Source organism: Leucopleurus acutus (genome assembly GCF_964270905.1).
Source record: "Leucopleurus acutus genome assembly, chromosome: 21".
NCBI classification, from domain to species: domain Eukaryota; kingdom Metazoa; phylum Chordata; class Mammalia; order Artiodactyla; family Delphinidae; genus Leucopleurus; species Leucopleurus acutus.
In genome coordinates this window covers 7,346,009-7,362,126 of record NC_139163.1, presented here as the reverse complement: position 1 = coordinate 7,362,126, position 16,118 = coordinate 7,346,009, and the positions used below count along the sequence as shown (strand labels likewise).

Below are 16,118 nucleotides of genomic sequence, written 5' to 3'. Positions count from 1 at the left end.
TGGGGAGGAGGGTATGTGGGACATCTCTGTACCTGTCTCTCAATCTTGCTGTCAACCTTAAACTGCTCTAACCGACTGTCTTAATAAAAGGTAATAACAATGACTGAGTAGTGTGTCTGTGTGTGTGTGTGTGTGAGTGCCTGCACATGCATGTATATCCTAGACATCCAGTAATACTGGCTACATAGTAGGCATCAATAAAAGCGTGTTGAATGAAATTGTAGAAAGGTGCCACGTTTTCTAGAATTCTATCCCATTATCAGTGTTCACATCTCCAGACCAAAATGCTCTCTCACAGCATCACCTTCATCAAGAACCATCATTTCACTTGCAATGTACTGGTCTTCGCCCAGGTGCACTATGATTTTTTAAGAAAATACACACAATTTCTACAATTAAATTTAGGAGAAGAGTCATTTTTATGTTTGATTTCTGTTGTGTATTCACTGTGTATTGCAAAACAACAACAATAAAATGCCATTGTGATGTTTAAAACAAAGAGAGATGCATGACAGAATTTTCCTTCAAAGACTACCCTGATGGAGAAAGCCGTAAAGCATCAGCTCCAGGTACCCAGGACGACATGCTGGTGTCCAGGTAGGCGGGAAGGACAGAAATCTCCAGGTGGCACTGCAGGGACCTCCACGTTCCCATCATCATTCTAGCCTCTGCCTCTGGGAAGAGTGAGGCGCAGACCACGGATCTCGGGATTTGTGGTAGGGCCTCTTCTCTAGGTTTGAGGAGAACGCGCCAAGAGAACGAATTTTCCAAAATAAAGGCACAGCATCCTTAGATAAGCAGGATGAATTGTCTCCAGGATCAAAGGCTTCGATAGATGAACTCAGTTTACTTTACTCCAGCAAGGAGCATACAAGTTACTAAGATGAATGAGATCCAGTGTCAATGTACTAGTGATTTATGATTCAGGGGGAGAGTGGATCTGATTAATCGGTAGTTTTATAGAATGTGGCAGAAAGCTTTGAGAAAGACTTGCATTATAAACTCAAAACTAGTTTACGGATTCCTGCCATGAGGTAGAATAATACAGGAGCAGCTGAGTTAGGGTACCCTGTCTCAGTCTGACAGTACCACTGGGACATCTTACTTCTTAGCAGTATGTTGAGAAAGGAGTTCTTATTGAAGCAAACGCAGCCTAAATATGTTTAGATTTCCTGTCTAAAATCTAACTTTTTATTCAAATGTGTATCCTCAAATAAGAATAATAATTTCAATGCAGAACATTTATATGAGTTATTACAAAATCACACAAAGCAGTCTGAATTGTGTTTTTTTCAAAAACTACCATGAGACAAAAAGAAGTTTCACATCATCTGTCTATCTATCTATCTATACATCTAAACACAATTTTGAATAAAGTATCAAATATATCGAACAGCTACAGTGATACTTAGGGGTGTCAGAGCCCTTAGCAAATGAAGCTCTGTTTTATTTCACTTGGTTTATATTTCTGGTTCATAAAGATTTCAAACTTTGAAACACCAACATAACTTCTGTGGATGACCAAAATTTGTTGGTTATAATGATACACTGGAAGATCTCTGTGAGGGACAGTCTACAGTGGTCTAGAGTAGAGTTTGCCATTTTTACTTTAAACTGTCTTTGTATGTAAAAATGGAATATACACCTAAGGATCCCAACGAGGATAATCTTGGTGCACATCTTGGCTTTGTGAAGAGATACAATAAACTGCAATATTATCATAGCTCTTTTATTGTACTGTGTAGCTTATAAAACACTTTCACATATACTAATTGATCAGTTTTTTAAATTAAGGAGTAGCAATAATATCTCCAAAACTCAACTGTAAAATCAACACATGGGAGAATTTTCTTTACCTGAAGACCAGCAGAGAAGATTTTCCACGACTAAAGATATAGAAGGAACCACAACAAGACGGACCAGGAGAAAGGTCCTGGTGTTTTGGGGAAAAAAAGAGAAGCACCTAATCAAAGAAGCTCTGTTCCTGTGAATTGCTCCTTGACCAGAGTTGATGAAAGACAGAGAAATGGAGATAGCCCGGTGGCTGCGTCTTCATACATGTGAAACCAAAGCAAAGGAAGAGGCTGGACTCGAGCAGAGAGGCACCCTTGTGAACACGGTGGTGACCTGCTGCTGAACCGTGTCATCTACACTCGGTGGAAGAAACAGGTCCAACAGGCTGTGAGGGGCACTCTGTCCAGGGTGAGATTGTAGAAATAGAATCGGCGTTTTGGGGGGACTTCAAGTTGAAAAGTGGAAGACAAATGCAATTGAAAAGCAGGGTTCCCCCTACATTACAGACAAGAGGGTTGGATTTTTATCCATCAGAGCCTGCTTTAATGACATTCAACACAGAAGAAGAGGTCCAGAAAAAATTGGGGGTAAAATTCAAATTTCTGCAGAAACTAATGTCATACAACCACAGAGAGTTTCTATAAAGGGAATTTTTTTTACCCTACAAAGAGTAAAAAAACAGTTTCCTTGCACGTGCCCATGGTCCATGTTAAAGAATAAAGAAGAGGGCTTCCCTGGTGGTGCAGTGGTTGGGAGTCCACCTGCCTTTGCAGGGGACGCGGGTTCGTGCCCCGGTCCGGGAAGATCCCACATGCCGCAGAGCGGCTGGGCCCGTGGGCCATGGCCGCTGGGCCTGCGCATCCGGAGCCTGTGCTCCACAACGGGAGGGGCCGCAGCAGTGAGAGGCCCGCGTACCGCAAAAAAACAAACATTTTTTTCTCAATTTATTTACCCACAGGGGGTTTCGGGACCCTAGTCCCTAAGGTTGAGATGGAATTACTGTGTTAAGAATATATCCTTCAGAACCTGGAGCAATGAAAACCGTTACTCTTCCGGCCTGTTTGGAGCAGCTCTGACGGAGCTGGCACGGTCTATCCTGGCTGGTGCTCTCTTACTTCACAGCTGGAAACGCCAAGGCGTCAGGATTACAGGCATTTGCTTTCATGCTATTTCAACTAAATATCTTTAGTCTGATACTCAGCAAATAATCCTAATATATACAATTTAGCTTATTAGGTCATATTTTAAAACTGTCAGGAGATCCCAAATAGCACACCCACTTTCCTGCTACATTATTTTATGTATTTGAGGAGCTTGTGAACTGGTTAGTTTGCAACGGATGTGCAGAATGCAGTCAAATCCAGGACTCTGGAGAGATTGGGAAAGACCTAGTTTCAGTGCTTAGAAGGCGGAAAGCCGAAGGTTGGATCCTGACATTTCAAGACTTCTCTTGGCAGCCAACCAGGTCACTTCATTCTCTGCCTCTTCCTCAGATGTGATTTCTGCTCTGTCCTTCAAAGGAAGGGATTTGTTGTCTTATCACTCAGTGAATGTTTTTTAGAAAGATAGCATAAATCTCCTGCAGTGTTGAGTTCTAGGATTCTATAGTATATTATGTGGATTAAGAAAAATTCCTAGACTGTAACCCATAGCATAAATGAACTACTGAATGAATACGCAGCCTCAATGTTCTTTTTACTCCACCCCAGAACTCCTTTCAGAGTCTCTGTTGTGAAAAGAACTCTGCTATGTATTTCAACTGTAATTGCTAACGTATGAGTATGATTAGAGCATGGAAACAAATTCTGTAAGGTACGCAGTAGTCCAGGTCCTTAGCAGAGAGCTGGAAGAGTATTTGTTTGAAGTCATTTTACTGTGTGCTAACGTTTTCATCAGTCAACTGGGTTTAAACTTAATGGTCATACATATTAATTGGCAGGTCTGACAGAGAAGGTTGCTCTAATTCATGCTAATTAATATAGTCAGATTTTAAAGGCCAAATTAGCATTTTGAATACAGATTATATCTTTGCTTATACGTGTTCAGGCAAGTAAAACAAATCTGAAATATTGAGAACCTGGTTTCTTTTTTTTTTTTTTAATATGTATTACTTATGGAGTAAGGGACCAAGGGTTTTACTTTATAGCTGCCATATTGGTTTAATTTTCTATTCATCCTATAATAATAGAAATTGCATAATCATTCTACCATCAAACCTTTTGCTCATGCTTTTTCCCAAACTTGGAAAATCTTTCCCATACTTAAGACACTTTTATGAGGTTATGAATGATATAAACAAATTCAAAGACAAGCAACAGGGCCAAAATAACCGCCAATACTAAAGTATTTTATATACTAGACAAATTCTTAGCATTCTTAAAATCAACAATGTAGAAACTGCTTCTATAAATCAATACGAAAAATAAAATGGAAGAAAAAAGTGGGCAAAACAAGTGAACAGGCATTTCACAGAAAGAGAATCATAAATGGCCATTGCACGAGACAGGAGTTGGACTTCACCAATTATCAGAGAAACGCAGATTAATATAACAATAAAAATCATTTTCACTGATAACTTTGGTGAATTCAGCAAACACTGGCAAGGCTTTGCATTACTGAGAGTAAGACAACACCCCTCTCATACCAAATACTGAGAGTGTTATTTGCTGTAGTAGGGATTTTTTTTTTGGTGGTATTCATCAAAATCCATCCTAAGCAACACTTAACACATGTGGAAGAATATACATGTGCGTTAATGTACACTGAATTGCCATTCATTATACTAGCAATTGGAAATCTAAGTTTTCTTAACAAAAGAGTGGCTAAAATATGGTATAGCAATATCATGGTACTTTATGCAATTGATGGAAAGAATAAGGTAGGGTTGTGTATGCAGATAAAGAATGATGTATATCAAACATTATACGAGTTAACAGGTCAAGTAATAATAGGTATGGTATGATCCAAATTGGGTTAGAAAAATAATTATGTGGTGTTGATAGAATAATACAGTTGACAACAGCAACAGAAGTCGAGCTATATGAGTTGAACATTGAGATATTTATAAATATATATGAAAGGCCTGGAATGGTACATAAACCGTTAATTATTTTTAATTGGGGGAGGGTTTTTGGTCAATGGACTGATAGAAACGTTTACTTTTTACTTTATAGAATATTTATTACTTTTTTTTACAGTAGACTTCTCCTACTTTTATTTTTTAAATATGAGACCAATGTCAAGAAACATTAACGTTCTTGGAAATATCTACAAGAATCTTTCAAACCTCTCATGGTTTCCCCATTCTCTTCTTTTTAACTTTACTTTTCATCAAGAACCAGCATTTAATAGAAATGTACAACTATTCTTATCAATCTTTTAAAAAATGTATTACTAACATTTAAGTCATATGTTTTACCCTCTTTCCCACTATATAAGTGCTGTATTTTCATCATATCCTGTTTAAAAGGATTTTTTTATCCAACATGTAAATTAAGAAAATTAAACCGAAGACCAAATACATTTCTGCTAGGAATGTGCAGACACAAACCCAGAGATAGAAGCAAAGTTTATCTTCATGTGTTAAGAGTCCCATCAGCTCCTCTTTTCAGCAAAGTAACAATTAGGGATCCTCCGCATCTACAAGAGGAGGGTGCTTTGACTTTATTTCTCATTTCTCTCATTCTTTTCAAATAGTTATTGGCCAACCGAAAAGTGACATTTATAGATTTTTATGCTAGTTCATTACACATTAAAGGAGGGCACTGAAATAATCTGACTTGCGTAATTGTGCAAAGAAAGAAAACTAAAAAGTGGACCTACTCTAAAGGGCTGAAAATCCATCTAAGCTAAATTTTGGAAACTTCAGCCATTACTGGATCTGTGACTAGATCTGTGTCTTCAGTCTTCTATTTGTCAGTTTCAGAAGAATTTCGGCTGGCAACCTACTCTCTTCCAAGGGAGAAAAATAAATTAGGGGATGCACAGGTATTTAAAATGGGAAATGCAGTTGTAAACACATTTTAACAAAGAACAGAATAAAAATCCAAAAATGACGGCACTGCTTCGAACCAAAATCAGTGCATAATTCTGAAGATGGTTCCCAAAGGTTTTACTTCTAATAATTCACCATTTTTGCGGAGTACCCCAAATTCTCATGAACAAATTTGCTGCATTATTAACTCAAACTGGCTTGTTATATCAGGGACTTCTTCCATACATGTGAGAAAAGTATTTTTTTAAAGGCAAGAAAACTTATAGATCTAGAATGTTTGCATGACAAGTCCTGTTAATTTATGATCACTCATTCATCATAAGTCAGTGATGTTGTCATTTATTCAATAATCTACCCACCCATTTTCTCCTGTCTTTTTACAATGTCTTTCATTTCTTTAGGACATGACTCACCTACACTTTTGCAATTACTAAAAAGTTTTCTTTTTTCTCCTGTTCTCTGATTAGTCTTCAACGGGGCAATCTTAACTCCACTAGGAAAAATCACCCAGTATTCCTCGTACTCTGTACGTACTCTGTACCTGTAAAGCCCACGACTGTGTTCCATACTTCACATATTCACAAATTCCACCCACCCCCATCTTCAGAACTTGCTTATGTTGTCTCTGTCTCATTATATCCCTTTCTCCTGCCAACTTCACATGATCAAATCCCAGCCATCTTCCAACACTCTCTCAAGAGCAGTTCAGAAGAACTCCGCAATTCCATGAAAATCCTCTTTTTCTCATTGCCCTTACGTCACTTCCCCTAAACTCTCTAATTAAAATGGGATACATTCTACTTTAATCACCAGTATTTATCTATACCTAGAAAAAAAATCTTTCTTGGTATATACATCTCCCTGAGCGCAGGATCCACACCTGATTGATTTTTGGATTGCAGGCAATGCTTGGATTAAGGGTTCAGCAAATAATTCTCAATGTGTTAAGATTTTGTAAATAAACACCTTTCGTTTTTTAATAATGCATTTAAAAAACATGACGTCTTAAGAATCCAGAACACCTTACATATGCTCCATCATTCTAATTTGCAGATTAGAAAACTGAAACACGATTGTTATCGGACTTTCCCAAGATTATACATAAAAGGTGAATTGGAGCTAATATTCAAATTCTGTTTTGAAAACATTCCTTTGTACTGAATCTCTTAAAGTGTAAATTACATAACGCATGAATCTATTAGTGGTCCTCACATATCTCACCAATATTACAGGGGCCTCTGAGATTTCCAACATGGGGCAAGAGCTATGCTATTCCCTCCTTCCTCATAATACGAGAGATTTCATCTTACTATGAATCACTGCTGACCATTCATAAGATTTCACCAACTTATGTTTAAAAGAGAGAGAATTTAGGTCTATGAGCTATTACAGCAAACATAGCTACATTAATACAGACAACCTTTTAAAAAGATAAGTGCCCTTCGTAAACCATTCCCTGATGTAAATTCTATCATTAATCCCTTAAAACCATAGCATGTCATTCCTTAAGCTAACGTCTTTCTCTCCTTTAGCTCTCTTTTCCCTTCCTCTTCTTTTTCCTTCTCCCCTTCTTTTCGAGTTTCCCATTAAAATTCAAATATGCATGAGAAAAATAATACCTTAGTAAGGATTCAGTTCAATAATTCTTACTGAACAAACAAAGCCATGATTCTGAGAACACCGAGATAAACAAAATACCTTCTCTGTCCTCATGGGTAATACAAGGCAGATGAGATCACCACTCACTCTGCCACATGGGATGCCCAGCAGGGCTTCTTACTGATAAACTGATAAACAGCCCTTAAAAAAGTTCTTCCCGATGTTGGCAGCATAAGAGAAAGGGCACTGACACTGGTGGGAACTGGGAAAGTGAAAGTACAGATGTGAATGCCATGTTTAGAGAGTAGCCTGTGGTAAATGGTCCTTAAGTAATTAATCTTCAGTTTCACATTATCCTGATGCTGCTGAAGGGTAGACCATCTGCAGTGGAAGATGGAAGACAGAGGTGAGGTGATAAATGGGAAGAGAGAAGCGTCAGAGCATCAGCATGATGACAAATCCAGTCAAGGAAGGAGGGAGGAGAGGATGCTATGGAGAAGAAGATGCAGGCAAGGCCAGCTCCATGGAATGGACTTCACTTTACATCACAAATAGAACCAAACAAAATGCAGAATGAAATTTATATGGTGATGATCTCGAATCCCTCGGAAACCTCAGACTCTGTGATGTGGGTCCTTGATTTATTTGCAAGATTTCAGACTCTTCTAGGCAGGGAATCTGGAGTTCTACAGGATAGACCAAACCTTTTACCAGAGTGATTTCAACTCAGTGTGGTTAGACAGATAGATCATTATGCGTGATTAAATATTTAAAATGAAAATATCAATAGTTCCTAGTTAAACCTTCTGGCTAGAATATGAGATTCCACAACAGAAAGTTCTTGGAGTAGGGGAGGCGGATATGAGAAAAGGACATAAATGCCACACAAACTGCAGATCGTTGGCATAGAGAGAACAGCCAAAGAGCAAGGAAAAAATATTAAAAAAGGAAAATGGTGATGATGGGCGTGGGCAGCATCATCGACAGAGGGCAAGTTTGTCTTACAGTTGAATAAAATTTTTTCAGGCAAAAACAAAGCAAATTTTTTTTAGAGCACAGTGTACATGAGGCATTTAGGGATCACGGACGTTTTCCACACCAGGTGTATGATCTTGATCAAGTTCTGGAGACTCTAAACTTCAGCTCCAGGTCTGCTTAGTGAGCACGTCACCTGCCACCTACCTCCCGGGGGTCACCAAGATCCAGTGAGATAAGAGGTGAAAGCACTTAGCACAGTGAGGACGTTGGGCGGGGCTCAGTGAATGTTGTGTCCTGATCGCTGGAGGACTGAGAAGCAGTTTCTGGGCGACCTCCCACCAGGAGTGTTGCCGGAAGCATTCACCCCTCACCCCATCCTGCATCAGGCAGGACAAAATGAAATCCACCTGTGAGAGCAAAATGAAAGCTCTAATGGAACCACAGTCAAAAATAATGAGCCAGTGTAGGGAGGCTCCTCAAAAAGCTACAACTAGAACCACCATATGACCCAGCAATCCCATCCCCTGGGCACAGACCTGGACAAAACCATAATTCCAAAAGACACGCGCACTCCAGTGCTCATCGCAGCACTGTTTACAATAGCCAGGACACGGAAGCAACCCAAATGTCTATCAACAGAGGAATGGACCAAGAAGATGTGGTGGTAAATAGATACAATGGAATATTAGTCGGCCATAGAAAGAAACAAAATTGTGCCATTTGCAGAGACGAGGATGGACCTAGAGACTGTCATACAGAGTGAAGTAAGTCAGAAAGAGAAAAACAGATATCGTATAATATTGCTTATATGTGGAATCTAGAAAAACGGTACAGGTGAACTTATTCGCAAAGCAGAAACAGACACACAGATGTAGAGAACTAACTTATGGACACCAAGGAGGGCGGAGGGGTGGGATGAACTGGGAGATTGGGATTGACATACATACACTACTACTATGTATAAAATAGATAACTAATGAGAACATACTGTATGGCACAGAGAACTCTACTCAGTGTTCTGTGGTGACCGAAACGGGAAGGAAATCTGAAAAAGTGGGGATATATGTATACACATAACTGATTCACTTTGCTGTACAGCAGAAACTAACATTGTAAAGCAACTATATTCCAATAAAAATTAATAAAATAAAATAAAAATAATGAGCCATTTAAGTACTTTTCTTGGAAAGGGGGGAAGAAAATAGTCTTTCATGCACTTCCAACAAGATGGGATCAGAAAGCAGCAGCTTTGGAAGGCCACCTCCACCCCAGCTATCCCTCCAGGGTCAGCCCCAGCAGTCCTACCTACGGGGACAATTGGTTTTCAAAATGAGTTTGCAGCCTGGTGAAAAGAGAAGATGGCTGAGTACTGTTACCAGCAATGGCTCTTTGGAGAGCGGTGCACCTTCGCCTACTTTGTTAGTTATTTGTACGGAGGCATCTCTGTTTTCAGAGCTGACAGCTCCCTTTCCACGCACTCTGACTGTAGGTGCAGAGTGTTTGAAATTGCTGTGGATGTCACCTGGGCACATTTGCAAGGAAAGCGGCACTCAGACAGGGGACCTCGCAGGGAGGAGCAAGAGGAAGGACCGATTCGCTAAGAACCCTTCACTCCTTGCTTCCCAAAATCAAACGCGATCCCCTCCTCCCAGATTGCCTTAAAAAGTTGACGTTTTGAAATTCAGATTCGCCGCATTTGAAGACACAAACATGCTCTCCCTTCCCCAACCTTCCCAGCCACCCGTGGTAGCTCTCCCCCTGTCAAGAGCCTGGCCCAGCAATTGCTTCTCTTTCCTCATAGTTTGAGCCGGTGGAGATGGACTTGTCTGGAGTGAAAATGGAGTTTCCCGTGATGCATTTGAAAGGAGATGCTGGTCTGGGCTCATCCGCCAGGCTTTGCAGAGAGCAAAGGCCTGCTCTTCCCAACCGCATAAATTAGGACCACTGCAAAGTCGGTGCAACTGAGCTCCTCTACTCCAGCACGATTTGAAAGGCATAGCTTGAAAATCGTTTATGAAATAGAGGGAATTTAAACACGTGGAATTTAAGGAGGGCCACTCTCCCTTTTCAGAGAAATTTACCATTTGAGGTAAAGGGACCAGGGCGTATGTTGTCTGTTGTCTGCTCTCCAGGGAGAATTTGCTGCCTCAACCCTGCTGAAAGCAGCCTCACAGAGTCAGTATAAATCTAATACCACTTCTCCAGAAACAACTCAAAATAACTTGCATACTAGAGCAAATGCCCAGGATATCTCCTTTGGGGAAACAAGGCGGCAGGATGCTTGAAAGTAGCCTGGGTAGCAAGCAGGAAGCTCTGTTCCTTTTCAGTGGCTCCCAGACAGCAGGTGCTCAGCAGAGCTGGCATTCTGGTCTTCCCTTGCACGTGAGTGTCGTCTATGCCATGGGCATCTTCACTAAATAATAACCGTAGCTACATTCATGAAACCATCCTATAGCGTTCTTCAAAAACGCTGCACGCGTTAGCTCAGCAAATCCTTAAGTCAGCCTGTGGAGTAGATACTATTGATATTATTATCCTTATTTTACATAAGACAATATTGGAGAAGCCCCAGGTCACAGAACTGCTGAGTGGAGAAGGGCAGTCTGGCTCCAGGGGCCACCCTCTTCACGTCCAAACGACACACATTAATGCAACATCAATAACGCGGATAACGTCATGAGCAAGAAAGGATGAATTATGAAAAAGAAATTCAGTCTCTGGGCTTGATGTTTGGTTGTGGTTGAACAAACCATAGCATTGCCTCCCTCTCTGGATCTCTTAATGCTCAGCAGTTAGCACAGTGGATGTTCAACAGTGGGTGTTGAATAAAAGTACATCGCATGAATCAATGCAAAGAGGAGTCTCTATAATAAGACTGTTCTTGAAGAATCAAGACCAGTAGAAAACCAGAAAGGACAAGAGCAGGCTTGACACAATTCAGGACACTATTTTAAAAGCCTAGAGAAACTTGGCCTATTGGTAGAGTGATTTAAGCCCAAATAAATTAATTTAACCACCTCAACTTTAATTGACTTAGTATTAGGAACCAATAATGCATATGTAATTAGTGGCTGACCTGAAATATTTACACACACACACACACACACACACACACACACCCCCGAACACATGAGTACTCTCTGCCCAATAAGCATTGCGAAATGGTAAGCTTAGCTCTATCTATCTACCATCTGTCTGTCAATCTATCAATTATCTATCATCTATCTTTCTATTACTTATCTATGAATTTATTTATATATCCCGCTGGGGATGTGTAATGGTGTGTAGACTTATTAACGTGTTAAGCTTCAGTGTAGCACATATGGACTCTACATAATACTATCAAAGACTAGATAATAAGGAGATATATAGGAAAAGCACTTAAAATTTCTGACAATTATTGGCATTTTTCGTTGGATGATAAGAAGGGGCTTTGTTTGTTAAAAAGAGCACGCTGATTATATGATAAATGATAAAAGGTCACAGACAATTGATAGGTCTTTTTTAAGCTACTTAGTTTATTTATTTTAAATTACTGCACAAAATAATATTTTATTCTTAGGTACGGCCCGTTACGAGATGTAAGCCAAGATTACATACTTAAAATGTGTCCAAAGGTTAACTACAAATGAATGCTTCCAAAAATATAAGAAATTAGCACCTGAAAGTCAAATATGTGTAACCATACAGTCAGCTAAAAATGGAAAGAATGCTGTTATTGAATTGTTGGGAAGTGAATACAAATTGGGTGACAACTGTTCACGTGTCTCCATTTTCTCTCGAAAACAATGAAGGTGACATCCTTGACCTCAACTTCCCCCAAAACGGTAAGGAGACTAATTAGTGTTTGTGAAGAATTTTTAATATCTTGGCTTAGAGAAAACGGTGACAAATGGTGTCTGATACTGCAAGTGTCATTTCATTTGAATGATAAACAAAAAAATAATTTTTACCAAAAGAATAACTTCTATCCATAAGGACTGAATAATTTAAGGATGATTCAGAAACAGCTCTACTGATTTTTTCATCCCCTAGGAAAGTAGGTTTTCTTCTCTCTTCAATTTCACCCTGGAGAAATATTATATGCAACCTGGTTTCCTTTTTGTACAGAGGGAACAAATATTGAAGCATGATTTAAAAAGAGTATCAGAATGAGCGGTGATACAAAATTATGTTGAAGGTTGTGTGAGCGCTGCCATTATTCTCTAGGGAGTTGATGTCTAGACTAACGCCGTGTGTTTCCTGAGGATTTGATTTAAAGTTAGGGCAGCGGTTCTCAAACTTTAACAGGCATTTGGGTCACCTGTAGGGTCTGTTAAAAGAGATTTCCACGATCCCTAAGTCCAGGGCGGGGACAGAGAATTTGTACTTCTACCAAGTGCCAGGTGAGGCTGAGGCCGCTCTCCAGGGACCACAGTTTGAGAAAGACTGAGTTAGGAAATCCCATGGTTTCCAAACCACAGTCCATTCGATTCACCCAGGGAGCTTTGGTAAAAATGCAGATTCCTGACCCTGGCCCAGTCACCAGCATCAGTGTTTCCAGGGCATACAATTTAATAATCTGCACTGGTTTTAAGCTCACCAGGTCACCTCGACTTATAGGTGCAAAAGCCAGTGGATCAAACCATTTCACTCAGGGCTATTGAATCCAGAATCAAGTCGGACACTTCTATGTGTTCAGAACCTCTACCTTGCTCATCTATGATGCCCTTCTGCTTTGGAACCAACACTTGTGACATTGCCGTGTCGCATGCTTTAATGTTCTAGAAGACTGCAGTTAACAGTTCCTATGGAAAAGACCTTTTGTTAGGTCTCTCTTTGACGTACCCAAGCATAAAAGAAGCAGTATAGTGTGCACAGTCCTTAAAAACACTGATTCTGGTGTCTGACTATCTGGGCTTGAAGGGGGCCGTCATTCACCAATCGTGGTAACGTTGAACAACGTTTCTAAATTCTCTCTGGCTCGGTTCTCCTTCTGTAAAATGGGGATCATAGTACCTCCCCATTAAGAACTAAGTTAATTAAAATTGGTAAAGCACCTAACTTAGAGTGGTGCCTGATATACTTTAATTTTTAATGTAATTTTTAAAATCTATGATTGGATGCTATTGAGCATCTTTAGCTCAGCACAGCTTTTCAAGTAATGTTTTTCTAAAATAGAATACGTTCTTTCAAAGAGTAGTTATTCCTCTCCTCCAGGTGGCATTCAAATATAGGCGGGGCAACTTCTAGATCAGGGTATTTTATTTTAATATGTGTGTGTGTGTGTGTGTGTGTGTGTGTGTGTGTGTGTGTGTGTGTGTGTGTGTGGTACACAGGCCTCTCACTGTTGTGGCCTCTCCCGTTGCGGAGCACAGGCTCCGGACGCGCAGGCTCAGCGGCCATGGCTCACGGGCCCAGCCGCTCCGCGGCATGTGGGATCTTTCCGGACCGGGGCACGAACCCGTGTCCCCTGCATCGGCAGGCGGACTCTCAACCACTGCGCCACCAGGGAAGTCCAGATCAGGGTATTTTAGATGCGGTCCATGATTGGATGAGTGACAACAGGACATTTCAAATAACCCGGAGAGACAGATCTCCAGGGAAGCCTCTGAGGATTATTTTCAAATTCCTGGCTGAGCTGGTGCTTTGTCCTCCTTGACTTGCCATATGTCCCCATGCCGTTTAGACTATGTGATTGACCACAAGATCCTGACAAGTCCTCTGTAAACAAAATCAAAAGAAGAGGATTGGCCTGACTGGGACTTGGAATGGGCAGCTACATACCCTGCTTGATCACAAGACTTTAGAGAGTAAATACTTTCCTGAAACGTAATTGTTCTTGATAAGTTTCATCTGCTTAAGCCTCCTGCTTGTCTTGTAAAATAAGAAGACGTTACTGGTAACAAACACAAACAAGGCAAGTACTGATAAATTTTAAATAAAGGCTTATCATTCAATAAGGCTTCATCCCTGTGGATGGATTTACAGGATTATTCCAGAATCTGAGAGTATTGAATCTTGTGTGTCCTTGTGTTGCATCCCCTCCCCCCCAAAAAAAGGGTGAAGGAGAAGAATTAGGCTACGGAAGGATCCTGAAAATATTAACACAAAATTGAAGCTGCATTTCATAGTTTGTCCCTCTTTGGGTAATGTTGTAATGATCATTGCTCAAGTATAAGTTTTTAATGCCACTTTTTGTTTTGGAACCTAGAAAACCAATTAAACTAAAACTAGCTTTAAGAACTAGTCAAGTTTTGTTTGTTTGTTTGTTTTTGTCCCTTTCCGGCCTTCAAGATGTTGAAGCGAGGACGTGGTGGGTCCTCTGGTGCGAAATTCCGGATTTCCTTGGGTCTTCCGGTTGGAGCCGTGATCAACTGTGCTGACAACACAGGAGCCAAAAATCTGTATATCATCTCTGTGAAGGGGATCAAGGGACGACTGAATAGACTTCCTGCTGCTGGTGTGGGTGACATGGTGATGGCCACATCAAGAAAGGCAAACCAGAGCTCGGAAAGAAGGTACATCCAGCAGTGGTAATTCGACAACGAAAGTCATACCGGAGCAAAGATGGTGTGTTTCTTTATTTTGAAGATAACGCAGGGGTCATAGTAAACAATAAAGGCGAGATGAAAGGTTCTGCCATCACAGGACCAGTTGCAAAGGAATGTGCAGACTTGTGGCCCAGGATTGCATCCAATGCTGGCAGCACTGCATGATGCTTCAGTGTATTTGTAAAAGAAAAAAAATTAATAAAAATTATTTGCTCCCAAAAAAAAGAACTAATAAATAAAATATGACTAAATTTCTTCTATAAAAATAAATATTTCTAATGCCCGCCATTCAGAAGGATATAAAAAATGCAAACTTACACTGCACTGGTAAAAATCAAAGTTCAAGGGCCATTTTAAAATATGTTAAAAACAAAACAACAAAGCTTGTGAACTAGAAATTTTGCTTATAGGAATTTCTTTAAGGAAATCATAATGTACGTGTGCAAAATACTGTTACATAACAGTATTTTAAGTACTATTAAAAATGAAATGTCCAGTGATAAAATATTGGTTAAAAGTTATGATACATACATAGAATAGAATCCTATGTCTTTACTAGACTATAAATTGAAGGAGTAAATTATTAATTTGAAATTATATTGACCTGAAAATGATCGCATAGTATTTTTAAGGGAAAAAGCAATTTGACAAAATCTGTATTATGAGCTCATTGTCGGAATGAATCAATGGACATCATTAAATTAAAATATTAACAGATTATCTCTGCATGGTGGGCTTTTGGGAGTTTTTCATGTCTTGCTGCTTATCCACGGTTCCTGTATTTTGTAAAATGAGCAAGCATTTTATCATAAGGAAACACAGCACGCTGCCTTGCTTTTCTTGATAGAGCAAGGAAGAGACCCAATATGGACCCTTAACATCTTTAATTCTATTGTTTTGTTCCATTCCTGCCAACAAGTGCAACCAAGAGAAGAAACACACGAACAAACAAGCACTGACTCCTTAACCGTTTCCAGTTTCCCCTAGTTGTCCTCATGGGATTTTATATATATATTTTTATATATATATATATATATATATATATATATATATATTTGGGCACTAATATTGGTGTCTTTTGCATCTCTTACTGCTAGAGTATCCATGACCCTGATTTGGGACATGACAACGTCTGGAGGATCTTGGAGCACTTTTTGAAGATCTTCCAGTCAGTCAACGCCAATAGACCTTTCAGCAAAAGTTTCCGTAAATCCTCAGTT

The 16,118-nt window shown here is 39.8% G+C and overlaps 1 protein-coding gene across 1 annotated transcript; it reads left to right on the top strand.

Annotated features, from left to right (window-relative positions):
• Positions 1 to 14,589: 14,589 nt before the first annotated feature.
• LOC309977551 (large ribosomal subunit protein uL14-like) lies at positions 14,590 to 15,243 on the top strand. Its single transcript, XM_082863683.1, is given in 2 exon segments — positions 14,590 to 14,831; positions 14,834 to 15,243. Coding segments are annotated over 2 exon segments (420 nt in total). The 5' UTR covers positions 14,590 to 14,641; the 3' UTR covers positions 15,064 to 15,243.
• The last annotated feature ends 875 nt before the right edge of the window (positions 15,244 to 16,118 follow it).